Genomic DNA, 12,882 nt, shown 5'->3' with positions numbered 1-12,882 from the left:
CATGGTGTCCATATGTGTGTTTACTCATCCCTCTCATCTTTTGCCTGTGGATCTGCAAAGTGGGAGCTGCCTACGTCTTTCTGTCAGGCTGCTGCGGCAGCACAGAGCAGAGGAATTATTTGTGACGCCAAAGCTTTTTATAAATAAAAGCAAAATCCCCCAGGAGTGGAGTTCTGGAGTTGAACATTTGCTTTGTGTGTCTCGTTGGTATGTTTCTAGCCACTCAATCGCAATTGAATTTAGGGCTGGACTTTGACTGGGCCATGCTTGCTACCTTGGTAGCTCTTAGTGCATGTTTCAGGTGTTTTTCTGCTCTAGTCTCAAGTATTTGTATGCTGCATCCCCTACTTGGCCTTCGGACAACTTTGACTAGGACTTTCTGTGGATTTGAATTAATGATATCAACAGTTTTATTTGTAATAGGAATTAATTGTATGTCATGAAATCATTCCTTCTGAGGTTTGGAGGAATGGATGGCTCTACAGAGCTATGACGGTAAATTTAGCAAATATACTAAAAATACATTTATGATTATTCTTTTCTCCTTTATTTAGGATGGTTTGTTACAGTGGAATATTTTTCAAGTTACGCAGGAGAACCTTGGTAAAATTTCCTAACTTTTGCTTCAAGTACGCAGCTCTGAATTAAACCAAAAAAAAAAAAAAAGAAATTTACATTTTTTGTCTAATGCCAACAAGGAAGTAACTACTTCTGGAGGCAGTTCCTTACACTGAGCTCAACACAAATGTACTGTTTTCAGATGGTTGTTACACCATCAACGTCACTAAATAAAATATTTTAATCCGTTTAAAACTTTTGTGCCTGCTAAGGCTCAGAAACTTAAATGTTTCAAGACTTTTTGCAAATAACTGACAGGCTGTAGCTGATGATTGACCAGCGCCTTCGTCCTTCGGTTGTTGGGTGGCTTCAGTAGTGGTGTTCTCTGAGGCAACGTTGCTTAAAACTGTAACCTACTCAAGTGAATGTCACATGTAATTATCAACCAATTTTCTATTGCACCTGGTCCGTCTCAAAACCTTGAAAAACTTGAACGCAACTGAGACCAATCAACACCAATTTTGTTTTTCTTTGGACTGTAGAAGATGAGGTTTGCAGTCAACAAAACTTGTAGAACATTATTTTTGGCGTTCCACAAGGACCCATTCTTGCCTCTTTTCTCTTTGTTGAGGAAAAACTCACCAAAACCTCTAAAAGATGTTCCAAAAAGCCTGGAGAGCTGCTGATTCAAACCGCTTTTTAGGGATTTCAAGAATGTCTGGTGACTTGGAAGCAAAGCTCATCTGTGGTGGTGTTTCTTTTCTTAGTGGACCTGCTGAGCATGCAGACGGCGTGCGAGGTGTTCGAGCAGCACACCCTGAAGCAGAACGAGCAGCTGCTGGACATCTCCCAGCTGGTGGCCTGCCTTACCAGCCTGTACCAGCGGCTGGAGCAGAGCCACTCCCACCTGGTCAACGTCCAGCTGAGTGTGGACATGTGCCTCAACTGGCTGCTCAACGTCTACGACACGTACGTGAAAGCATGCCCCGACACGACCCCAGGAGTGTTTTCCCCCCAGAGCTAACCAGGTTCTGAAATGTTGCTTTGGCAGCGGGCGCACTGGGAAGATTCGGACTCTGTCGTTCAAAACTGGAATCATCTCGCTTTGCAAAGCCCACCTAGAGGATAAATACCGATGTAAGTCCAACCAGCTCGTACATAAAACTAGAGGTTAAAATTTAAGTTGATATCGATCTGATATTAAAACCTGTATTGGTCCTGATTCTGAAAACAATTCTAGATCTATTAAGTTCAATTCCATGCTTTCTGCTCTATGCATCATACACTATATTTAGAATTCCTAATTATGCTTTCTGTAGCATTTTAAAGGTTTGTTGCTGTTAATTGTTACATGTTTGACCAATACAGTCAACCTATTGTTTTGTCAGTTTCAGTTTTTTTATTATTTATTTTACATGTGCTGTTACGCTGCTAATTGCACTGAGTGGCTAAATTAAAGTTGTTTTTACTTGTTAGCTTGTGGAGCTATGTGTGTATTTAAGTGTGATATACTTAAGTTTGTAATTCAGTGCATTTATGTTTAAAAGAAGAAATGGTTTAAGTCAATTCAGCTGTTTTTCTGTATCAGCCGATACGAGACATCAGATATCGGTTTTGGAAGTGAAAACACAAAACATGGTTAAAATCCATGCCTTGCACATTTTTGATTAATATTTGTTACTTAATGTTTGCTTTGTTTGAAAAATTATGAAAAATACCTAAAAATAATTTTTAGAAGAAGAAATGTATATTTTGTAATAAGGATATATGATCAAAGTGAAAAATTAGAATTCATTGTAATCTTTTATAATTTTTTTAGTGACACTATTATTTTGAGTCACAGTTTATTTTGTACAAGCTATCAAACTATTTTATGAGTTGAGTTATGAGTTATGATATTTATCCTTTTTTTAAGTTTTCATTTCTTTCTCTCTCTCTTCCCCTCTGCATCTCCAGTTTTGTTCAGACAGGTTGCCAGCGCCACGGGTTTCTGTGACCAGCGCCGCTTGGGCCTCCTCCTCCACGACTCCATCCAGATCCCCCGGCAGCTCGGCGAGGTGGCGTCCTTCGGCGGCTCCAACATCGAGCCGTCTGTCCGCAGCTGCTTCCAGTTTGTACGTGCCTCAGTCAGAACCGGTCGGAATAGACCTGGATGCAGACACAAGCAGTGGCTAATTCTGCGGGGTTACATGTGATTACTTGCCTTCTCATTTCCCCGCTGCCTGCCAGCCTGGCGGTGTGAAGGCAGCTTATCATTATCCAGATCAGTAGCTGGAGTCAACTTTGTAGTTTTGACTCTGCTGTCCTGCTTCTGTAGAGAGACGAAATGAAAGGGGAACATTTTCCTGCCTAACTCTTCTCTGTTTTTGTCAGGATTTTTAGTTGGTTTCTCCTCCCTGAAAAGACACTTTGAAAAATATGATGTTGTAAAAATCGACTTTTTGAGCTTTACATCATGTTATAATGTTGTTCCCTCAACAAAAACACACCTGGAGTGTTTCCTTTGTTCTTTCATGCATGTTTTGAAATCCTTTAATCTCCCGTGGCAACCACCTTGGGGCGACTCAGTTCCTGCTTCGTGGTGATGCGTTTGCAGTTTCCAAGATTTTAAGCTTCCGCCTCACAGAACAGAATCCTCCCCCAAATCCTCCACTCGGCTCCTTCAGACTAGACGGCAGCAATTAGCAAACACCTACTACCTTGTATTCATTATAGGAGCTATTTCTCAATGCAATGCTGGTAAAAACGTAGTTAAAGGGTTAATAGAGGAGCCGTGTTGTGATGACTTGTTGAAGGCGGCGCAGTTTCAGAAAGAGTCAGGAGCTTCTTAAAGAGACAGAGACCCAATTTTAGGACTTTAAATTACAAAGTCAAATTTCTTTTAAGTTGTATTTGATATATGTAGCATTTTTTTAACAACAGATGGTAATTTATTTACTTTACGTTTAACAGCAATACATTGAATGATGCATCTGAATAAGTTCTGAACCTAAAATTTCTTTATTACTCCCAAATTTAAGTTTCTAAGAAAATGTGTTTTCAGAAATGTGAGCATAGATGCACTGATGCGCTCAGTACCTGGTTTGGGTTTCTGTCGCATTCGTCTGAAGTTCTGTCTCTCTCTCTCTCTCTCTCTCTCTCTCTCTCTCTCTCTCTCTCTTTCTTTCTTTCTTTGCAGGCCAACAACAAACCTGAGCTGGAGGCCGCCATGTTCCTGGACTGGATGCGTCTGGAGCCTCAGTCTATGGTTTGGCTCCCGGTGCTGCACCGGGTCGCGGCTGCAGAAACCGCCAAGCACCAAGCCAAGTGCAACATCTGCAAGGAGTGTCCCATCATCGGGTTCAGGTGGGTGAAGTGGTTGAAATCAAAACCGATCCAATATTAATATCTGTGCCTCGACCAGCCGATACTGTATCGTATTGGATGCAAAATAATGGATCGGAGCGTCCCCAGTGATGCCATCCCATGTGATGAATTGGTCCTGATTTCCTTAAGTTTGGGATCAACTGATATCAAGGAAAATCAGAATCAGTAGGCCAGGCTTTTCAAAGATCAGTGATCGGCCAGAAAACTGCAATCACTGCCTCCATAATTCATTCCTCTTATTTCATATTTTGTTTTGTTAGATGTGTTATGTCGACAGTATGGGGCAGGAAAAAAATCTTTCCTTTGCTCACAGCTGACTTCAACTGCTTTGTGTGCTGCCAGATGCCATGGTAACCGTAACGTGATGTAAACATGCCTCCATAATAGGACTGAGATCATAACTGACCCTGGTTATGACTCAGCTTATTTCTAAGAACAGTTAAGAGGCTTTTTCAGAATAAAGCCTCAGTCAGGTTTATGTCAGAGTGGTAGCCTGATGCATAAACAAAAATACTCTGAGCAACAAATGTCCTACATTTATTCATCTATTTTCTTTAGAGGTTTTTTGTCATGTACAGCTGACTTTAAAAGATAAAATCAAATAAACTGAAGTCGCCAGGTTACATGGATCCAGAAAAATAGAGAGGGGACACAAAGGAAAGAAAAGAAAAACACAAAGAAGGCAGAAGAGACAAAGGAGGGAAGGAAAAGTAAAGAAGAGAAGGAAAGGAGAAAACCAGAAGAAAACCCTTTTAGATAATGGATAACTGAGACTGGAAAAGATGGCTGGTGTTCCTCTCCTCTCATTTTTTCCTCTTATTAATCATGTGGTCTATTTTTCTTCTTCTTCAGATATCGGAGCCTGAAACATTTCAACTATGACATTTGCCAAAGCTGCTTCTTCTCCGGCCGCGTTGCCAAGGGACACAAGATGCAATACCCCATGGTGGAATACTGCACTCCGGTACGTTTGGGCCGGATCTGAAAAACAATCCTGCAGCGTTTAAGAGTCCAGCTGCCGTCTCTCCATCCAGCTAATAAGCCAACTGATGGTGCTTTGAATTATTTTCTGTTAGTGATGGTTACCATGTAAGACAAAGTGTGTTCTTTATTGCTTTTCATTAAAACGAATCTCAGTGGATTACAAGGTGGTGCTCCGCTCCATCTAGTTTAGAAATTTGAAGCTTAAATCTTGACACAGTGACCATAAACTTAATCTAATATATTCTAGTCCAGATTTTGTCCATGATTGCAACAAAAACTTATTTGCCACCTTAAAAATTTCTTGATTTTATTTTTATTTTTTTGTACTTTTTCTTCAGTTACGTTTCAGATCATCAAAGTGAATTTTATATCAGAGAAAGAGAATCCAGTTTTCAAAGGATTTCATGGATTAAAGGGGAAACAAATCTAAACCAGTCTGTGTTTAAGCTTGTCCTCCATGTTAAAGGATGAAATAACTCCAGTGAAAATATATTTTGGTCAAATTTTACCATCTGTTGTTAAATAGGACCAGTCTGACAACATGAAGTAGGGTGCAGTGACACATCTGAGGAAATTCTCCAAAAGATGAGATTTTAGATTCCTCTTTAAGGAAGCACGAAGCATGACTTCTTACCAGCTGTGTAATATAAATGTAAATGGCTTTGAAAAACATAAGTCACCAACTCATTGTTTAAATTTAACATTTTGTTTTGATTTTTCCATTAAAAAGTGTCTTTTCTGACCCTCTTCTTTGCTCTCTCTGCAGACCACATCAGGGGAGGATGTGCGTGATTTTGCCAAGGTGCTGAAGAACAAATTCAGGACCAAGCGCTACTTTGCCAAACACCCACGCATGGGCTACCTGCCCGTCCAGACCATCCTGGAGGGGGACAACATGGAAACGTGGGGCTCACACACAAACACACACACACACACACACATACACACAAATACAGACAAGAGACACAAGTAATATTCTGACCTACAGAAGAAGTCTATACAACTTCTAAATTCGCGAAAAATGACAAGGATCATTCAGATTCCCCTTTAAATTTTGAACGTAGAATGAAAGCACAGACCAACCACAGGTTAATATTACTTCCTAATATTGTTGTGAGTGTTGAATGGGTTTTTATGTTTCCCAATCAAGCTTAGCTTTGATGCTTCTTCATGCTGGACCGTCGGATCACATCAACGTCTAAAGCTTTCAGATAACAACCGAGGCGAACTGCACCTCAGGCTCTGAGACCAAAATCCACTGTTCCTCACATGTTACTAGAATACAAAGATAACCTGATTAAATACAAAATGCTGTTTTCAGATTTATTGAGGAATTGTATATTTGCTGAAGAAGAATGAAGTTAATTGTTATTCATTTGTATCAGCTAAAGATCTTCTGGCAATCACTTTTGTAAATTTTATTATATCAGACAAAAAAAATCACTCTTAAGTTTGAATTATTTAGATGTGGAAGGTTGTGTCATCAGCATAAAGAAGTACGTAAGAATCGTTTAAAGCGGATTTGTGGAAAAAAAATAAGTGATGTGAAGGGGAGACCCTGTGGAACTCCCTTTTTAATAAGTCATCTGTGAAAAACGGCCAAAACGACCAAACGGGACATGAGACCCTGAAATCATTTCCACATCGCTCCCAGTCTACCTGAATGAAAACAAAGATTTAGCATCATTTAATAAATGTAGCATTAGCATGTTGGAGTCCAAAATAAATGCATCTAAAATTTAATTTGTTGAATTTGTGTCAGCAGAACCAAATGAAGGCTGAAGGTCTCTAAAATATACCAAGAACATCGGCTGCATGTTTTCTATATTTGAAATATATAACTTGTATAAAAACCCTCTGAAGCTGAATCTTCCACTATAGCATATGTGTGCAATGGAATCTGGAGCTGGATTAATGTGTAACTGGACTATTTTCTTCTACCATGCTAAACAAACACATTATCACACCTTCCTTATGTTTAGCTTTTGTGTGGATGTTTAACTTCCTTTTACTCAATGAAACTCAGCTAAAGGTGCATCTCTGAACTTTGGAGCTTGCAGAATATTAGTAGAAAGATCCATTTGTAATGATGGTATGCTGTTTCTCTTCCAGTCCCGTCACCCTGATCAACTTCTGGCCTGTAGACCATGCGTGAGTATCTGACACACAGTCTCAGTCTGCAGCTTGTTTTGTTCTTCTGATGCTTATATAAACCTCTGTTTTTTTTATCAAACCAAAAAAAAAAAACATGGCACCAAGCAAGTAGATTTTTCTTGTGCAGTAATTCATGTTGAAAAAGAAAGTCTCATAAGACATAAATTAACACAGCAATCAGACCAGAAGTCTGTGAGCAGGAGCCACAAAGATTTATCCTTAAAGCTGGTTGCAAAGAGTTTTAAAAATTAAGGGTTAAAATAACTTCCTTTTTTTTTATAGACATCAGTAAAAAATGATGGGCAACAAAAAGGTCTAGCTTAACCTCTGCCATCTAAGCAGATGGATGTTTGTGTCTGATGTTTAAAACTTTCTGAAAACTGGATTACAGGTTTTCACTTGAGTCAATTTTCTATTTTAAATAAGAAAATAAGTACAATGCTGTGTGTAATCAGTCTATATTAGTCACATGGCAAATCACTGCAACTATTCAAGAATATTCAAACTTTTGAATAAATCACAGTATCATCAACGTAAAGCAGGATAAACCACTTTATCCGATGTCTGGGATTTCCAGCTGCGACTGTCCTTTCCTGTTTGACTCATGCCGTCTCATTGTCCTTTCTCTCTTTCAGGCCTGGATCGTCTCCTCAACTCTCTCATGACGACACACATTCTCGGATCGAGCACTACGCCAACCGGTAACACACACACACTCTGTATCCTTGCTTTCCTGGCATTAGGTGTTGCTAACATGACGTGGTGCAGCAGTCTTTACCACCCCCTACTTCTGTTTTTATTCCACTCACATTCCATGCTGCTGTCCTCAACCCTGGAAGTGTCCCAGCTAACGGCCAACAATTGCTAATTATTTTTAGTAATCTATGTCATATTTTGAGTTTTCCCTACTTGTTGTGTTGCATCTGGACACGAGGGGCTGAGAACATGCGTTGAAGGGGGCAGCAGGAGCAGGTCAAGGGGGGTTGTGTTTTTGGCAGTTGTGTCCGCTAAGTAACTCCACCAACTTCTGTTTTTATTGGCTGATATGATGATTTATTTGTTGTTTGCATAACCGCACACTCTAAGAATACTGACAAAGTTTGGAAAAATGGCCTCAATGTTGTTGTTTCTTTGTTCAAAATCTAGTTTTGAGGAGGTTGAGCAATGACTGTGATGGGGCCCAACACTAAGGGCTCAGCATAAATGTTTGATTCCCATTCCTAAATGGGAGAGAGCAGGACCTTCCACACCATGTGATACAGAATTGGAAATTGGAAGGAAGATGATAAATGGTTTCCAACATAACTTCAGATCTGTCCTTTTCTGGAGGAGTGGCAAGAAGAAAGACACTAGACACCAATTGTAAGCTAACATGTTCTGGTCAGATGAGACTAAATTTTGTGGCTCTTTGCAACAAAATAGGCAAAGAGCAACACAGTTTGTCGACTCAAAAAAAACCCTGCTGGGCTTCTTTGGAACACACCGAAGAAGACATGACTGACCACTGGAACAGGAAGTCTTTGAACAAGAGTATTGTTGGTGTACAAAAGCCTTCAGATCTTCTGGTACACTGGGACACGCTAGCCGTCTTTACAACATATGCTAGCAGCCTGGAAGCTAAGCTTAAAGCTTCCAGTGTGGCTCAGCACTGACTAGTATCATCGTCTGTTCTATTTCCAAATTTTAAAAAAATCCCCAAAATAATTCCAATAAAATGTTTGACTTGTAAACTTATAAAGATCCAGAGCAGTTGTTGTATATTATGTCAAAGATAAAACAAGACTCAAGTGGTTCACTAAATGGGGAAAAAAGAAGAAGAAGAAGAAGCAGTCAGTGGTCGGATCTCACTGAATGATCCAACCAGAACTTGAATTGTTCTGGAACTGATGGAAGCCCCTGAAGCTGACAGCCAGCTGTCGGTCTCCGGTCTCTTTGGTTTAAAGACTGACTGCTCTGTTTCTTCCCCCTCCACAGGTTAGCTGAAATGGAGAACCGTAATGGCTCTTATCTGAATGACAGTATCTCACCCAATGAGAGCATGTGAGAACAGCTTCTTGTTTTTTTTGTTTTGTTCTACCCTGTCCTCCTAACTCACTGACTGGCTTTCTGCGTGTCGGCTGCTTCTGTCCTCCTTGTTTCCACTGGCTGCCTGTGTTACTCGTCTGTAAATGTGTATTCTGGATTTAAGGTCAAATCTTTGACTTCTTTTTTTTTTCTTTTTCAATTCCCCCCTTGACTATCTGTTGTTCAGTTTTATTGTCCTCCTTCAATATTCTGTTGGATTAATTAACAAAACCCCAGAAATGTACATAAGAATACATATTTAAACTCATGACATGACCATGTTTTAAATAACTTTCTCTTACTTCCCTTCAAAAAAAAAAAACAATTGTTTTTGTAGTTTTATCTACAAAGTCTTGAGTTTCATCTAGTCAAAGAATCTATAGTGAGGTTCAGAGAGAGGACAGTTGATGCTGCCCAATATAAACTCAACTATTAAAACTCACTTATCATAAACTTAATAAGTTTGTAGGAGTAAAACGAGCGTATTTGTTTGATTGTAGTCGATCTTTCTGAGACTTTGTTTTAGCACTCCTGTTGCTCTGTCTTCCTTACTCGACTTTATCAGAGAACAAGTAGAGGAAGTCCAATCACTGAATGCGAGTATGACTTTATCAACTGACCAGAGCCAGTCCACAGAGTAAACATGTCTTCTAGATTGTTTAAGAAGCAAAAACATGAAGAATTATCCTTATTTTCTTGTTTTGTTTTGTTGTTCTGATAGGACAACAAAACAATTCAGGCAACATTTCCAGGACAGTGGTTGGCTGTCCTGATGGTGATGTTTTGGCCTGAGCCAGCTCTGTAGCCTCACCAAGTCAAAGTTCTGAGTTTTTGGCTTCAAAAACTAATTTTTGTTGCGGTTATGACGAGAAAAATGCATCATCAGTATACATTTGATAAGTGATGTTGCATCACTGAGCTATTTAATAAAAGTGTCCCGAGAACGGCGCCTTGAGGAACCCCAAAAGTTACGCAAGATCTGAGTCATGTAAAAATGATCAGAGCTTTCCATTTAGGATGGAATGTTTTTGAATCAGGTTAGAACAAATCTTTTTGTCTCTTAGTGTTGTGAGAAGTGATGCATAGTTTTATTTTTTTGTGTACAAAATGAAGGCAAACAGGACAGACTTTCAGATGATGGCAGAAGTTTTTCCCAACCTGTGGGCCAGCAGAACAGATCCTGTTTTTGTTCCTTATCGTTCTTATTTTATTCTTCTTCTGTGCCAACATTTGGTTACATTTACAAATCTTAATGATGAATGATCCAGTTTAAGATTCAGAGAACTCTTCATGAATAGATTTTAGGTTGGACAGAAATCAAGTCAAAGATAAAGCAGCTCAGAGGCTGATCATTTATTGATAATGAACAAAAACAATGTTAATATTTTCAGCCAAACATTTTTCTGTTCCTCTGAGCTTCAGATTCTCCATCTGTGTTCCAGTCCCGTTCTGCTGCTCCTTCATTCACCTTCTGCTTTTCTTTTTCTCCATTTTTTCCTGTGTGTGCGCGCGTGCGTGTGTGTTTGTTCACACATGCACGTCCATGCCACGGTGTCTGTGACCTTATGAATGTGTGTGTCAATCATTGGTGGGTATGTTTGATGTGTGTGTGTGTGTGTGTGTATCTGCAGCGATGACGAGCACATGTTGATCCAGCACTACTGCCAGTCTCTGAACCAAGGCTCTCCTCTCAGTCAGCCCCGCAGCCCCGCCCAGATCCTCATCTCCATGGAAACAGAGGAGAAGGGAGAGCTGGAGAGGGTCCTGGGTGACCTGGAGCAGGAGAACAGGTCAGAGGAGGAAAGCGATGTTTAACGGTCATTTGATTTGGAACACAATGTAGCACATCATGGAAGGAGGTTTCAAAAACCTTTTATGATTTATGGAAAAATTGATAGTCATAAATATCACGGTCACTGATTTATTTATTTTTTGTTACTTTTTAGAATTTCCATGTCCAAATAGTAAAGAATTCTGAGAAAAAAAATTTTTTTTAGATTAAAGCAAGAATTTAATACATTTTTTTAATCCCCCTTCTGTAATTACTTTTTAAGTGTGCTGTGAATTTTTATTCTGAAATCACTAAATAAAATCCGATGCATTCGCCTCCAGATATAACCAACACTTAAAATCACAAGTTAGAAAAATGAACAAAATGTAAAAAATGTCTTTATCTAACGGGCCTTTTTTTAATTCCAAATCAAAAAAGAATGAAAATCTTGTTGGTTTTTCTTATTTGTCTTGTCTCAGGTTAGATGTTTCTGTGATTGGGTTGGCCTTGGAATGAGGAAAAATTTAAGTAGGAGCAAAACTCACTTCCACATCCTAAACAAAATGTTTTCAGAACCACAAAGTAACTTTGCAACCCCAACAGTTAAAATAAAGCCTAAAATACGTAAAATCCAGTAGCCTTTTTTCCCCCCTGCATATGAAGGTACTATGAATAAAAAAACTGTCCCTGATTGTAACTAAAATACGCTTCCGGGAGCTCTCACTGAAAACTCTGCGGTTCTCCCTACAGGAAGCTGCAGGCCGAGTACGACCGTCTGAAAAAAGCCCACGACAGGAAGGGTCTGTCTCCGCTGCCTTCGCCGCCCGAGATGCTGCCGGTGTCGCCGCAGAGCGCTCGAGACGCCGAGCTCATCGCCGAGGCCAAGCTGCTGCGGCAGCACAAAGGCCGCCTGGAGGCCCGCATGCAGATACTGGAGGACCACAACAAACAGCTGGAGTCCCAGCTGCACAGGCTGAGGCAGCTTCTGGAGCAGGTGATCATCTCGTCTCTTTAACTACACCAAACGCTGTGAGCTGGGCCAGAGAAAAGAGCTGACTCATCAAGACAAACTGAATATGGCCACCACGTTTAGAACTGGTTCTGCTTTTGATTTGCTAAATAAGCAACTTGGTTGTAAAACCAGCAGCAGTTTTTCCATATTAGATGTAAATAATTAGATAAATTAGACCATAATGAAAAAGTCCCGAGAAGAATGCCTTGAGGAACTCCATAAGCAATTAACAAGTTTAAATGCCTTTTACTGAGGTAACAGTACCTCAGTAGTGGGACTGCTTTTTCTTTGTTGGTATCAAACTTTGTTGACAATTAGTCTTATAGCCAAAATTGCTACTTATGGAAGGTAGCCATTTTGAATCATGTCAATTATCATATCCTGTTTGAGGATATGATAATATCCTCAAACGTTTTGTCACTGGTCATGTTGACAGACATTTTAAAACATCAGTACATGTGAATGAAACAAAAATACATATTTTTTTTAAGGTTTAACATTCCATCTCGAGCTTGATGTCCAAAATGGCTACATTCCAAAAAAATTTTTTTAGTCTTTGTAAACAAAAAAATGCTCAGAAACACTAAATTTAGCCCAAGTTCAGTGAAACTCCGTAGACATCCAAACTATGTTGACCGTCAAGCCCAAGTTTGGAAAGTCAAATATTCCAAATTTAAACCTGGAAATCTCAACATTTGATGCAAGAAAAACATTATTTTAGTTTCATTTAGTTTGAATAATGTGAAAAATAGTCAGAAGTGTTGATGTTTTAAAATGTCTGTCAACATGATCGGTGACAAAACGTTTGAGGACTCAAATAGAATATGATAATTAACATGATCATTAATGTGAACTTCAGTATTTCTATGCAATGAACTGAGGCATCTGGCCAGTCATGGTCAGTTATCTCTGGTTCAGCAATGGTGGCAGTCGACGACTCACTCGTGTGTGTGTGTGTGTGTGTGTGTGTGTG

The 12,882-nt window shown here is 39.6% G+C and overlaps 1 protein-coding gene across 11 annotated transcripts in view; it reads left to right on the top strand.

Moving 5' to 3' along the window:
- LOC103149413 (dystrophin-like) overlaps nucleotides 1-12,882 on the top strand; it is a 37,600-nt gene that overhangs the window by 19,768 nt on the left and 4,950 nt on the right. For 6 of the 11 annotated variants that reach the window (XM_016679915.1, XM_016679914.1, XM_007568571.2 and 3 more), the window contains 11 exons: nucleotides 1,326-1,527; nucleotides 1,610-1,695; nucleotides 2,515-2,672; nucleotides 3,737-3,903; nucleotides 4,777-4,888; nucleotides 5,675-5,811; nucleotides 7,021-7,059; nucleotides 7,698-7,763; nucleotides 9,037-9,102; nucleotides 10,758-10,916; nucleotides 11,648-11,891. In XM_016679915.1, the coding sequence (XP_016535401.1) occupies nucleotides 1,326-1,527; nucleotides 1,610-1,695; nucleotides 2,515-2,672; nucleotides 3,737-3,903; nucleotides 4,777-4,888; nucleotides 5,675-5,811; nucleotides 7,021-7,059; nucleotides 7,698-7,763; nucleotides 9,037-9,102; nucleotides 10,758-10,916; nucleotides 11,648-11,891 (1,436 nt within the window). Of the gene's footprint in view, nucleotides 1-1,325; nucleotides 1,528-1,609; nucleotides 1,696-2,514; nucleotides 2,673-3,736; nucleotides 3,904-4,776; nucleotides 4,889-5,674; nucleotides 5,812-7,020; nucleotides 7,060-7,697; nucleotides 7,764-9,036; nucleotides 9,103-9,250; nucleotides 9,800-10,757; nucleotides 10,917-11,647; nucleotides 11,892-12,882 lie in introns of those variants that run through there. The other 5 variants (XM_016679920.1, XM_016679917.1, XM_016679916.1 and 2 more) reach the window with 4 other exon arrangements.

The sequence above is a fragment of the Poecilia formosa genome, unplaced genomic scaffold (assembly GCF_000485575.1).
Source record: "Poecilia formosa unplaced genomic scaffold, Poecilia_formosa-5.1.2 Scaffold225, whole genome shotgun sequence".
In the NCBI taxonomy this organism is placed as follows: domain Eukaryota; kingdom Metazoa; phylum Chordata; class Actinopteri; order Cyprinodontiformes; family Poeciliidae; genus Poecilia; species Poecilia formosa.
This window is presented reverse-complemented; position numbering and strand designations above follow the sequence as displayed.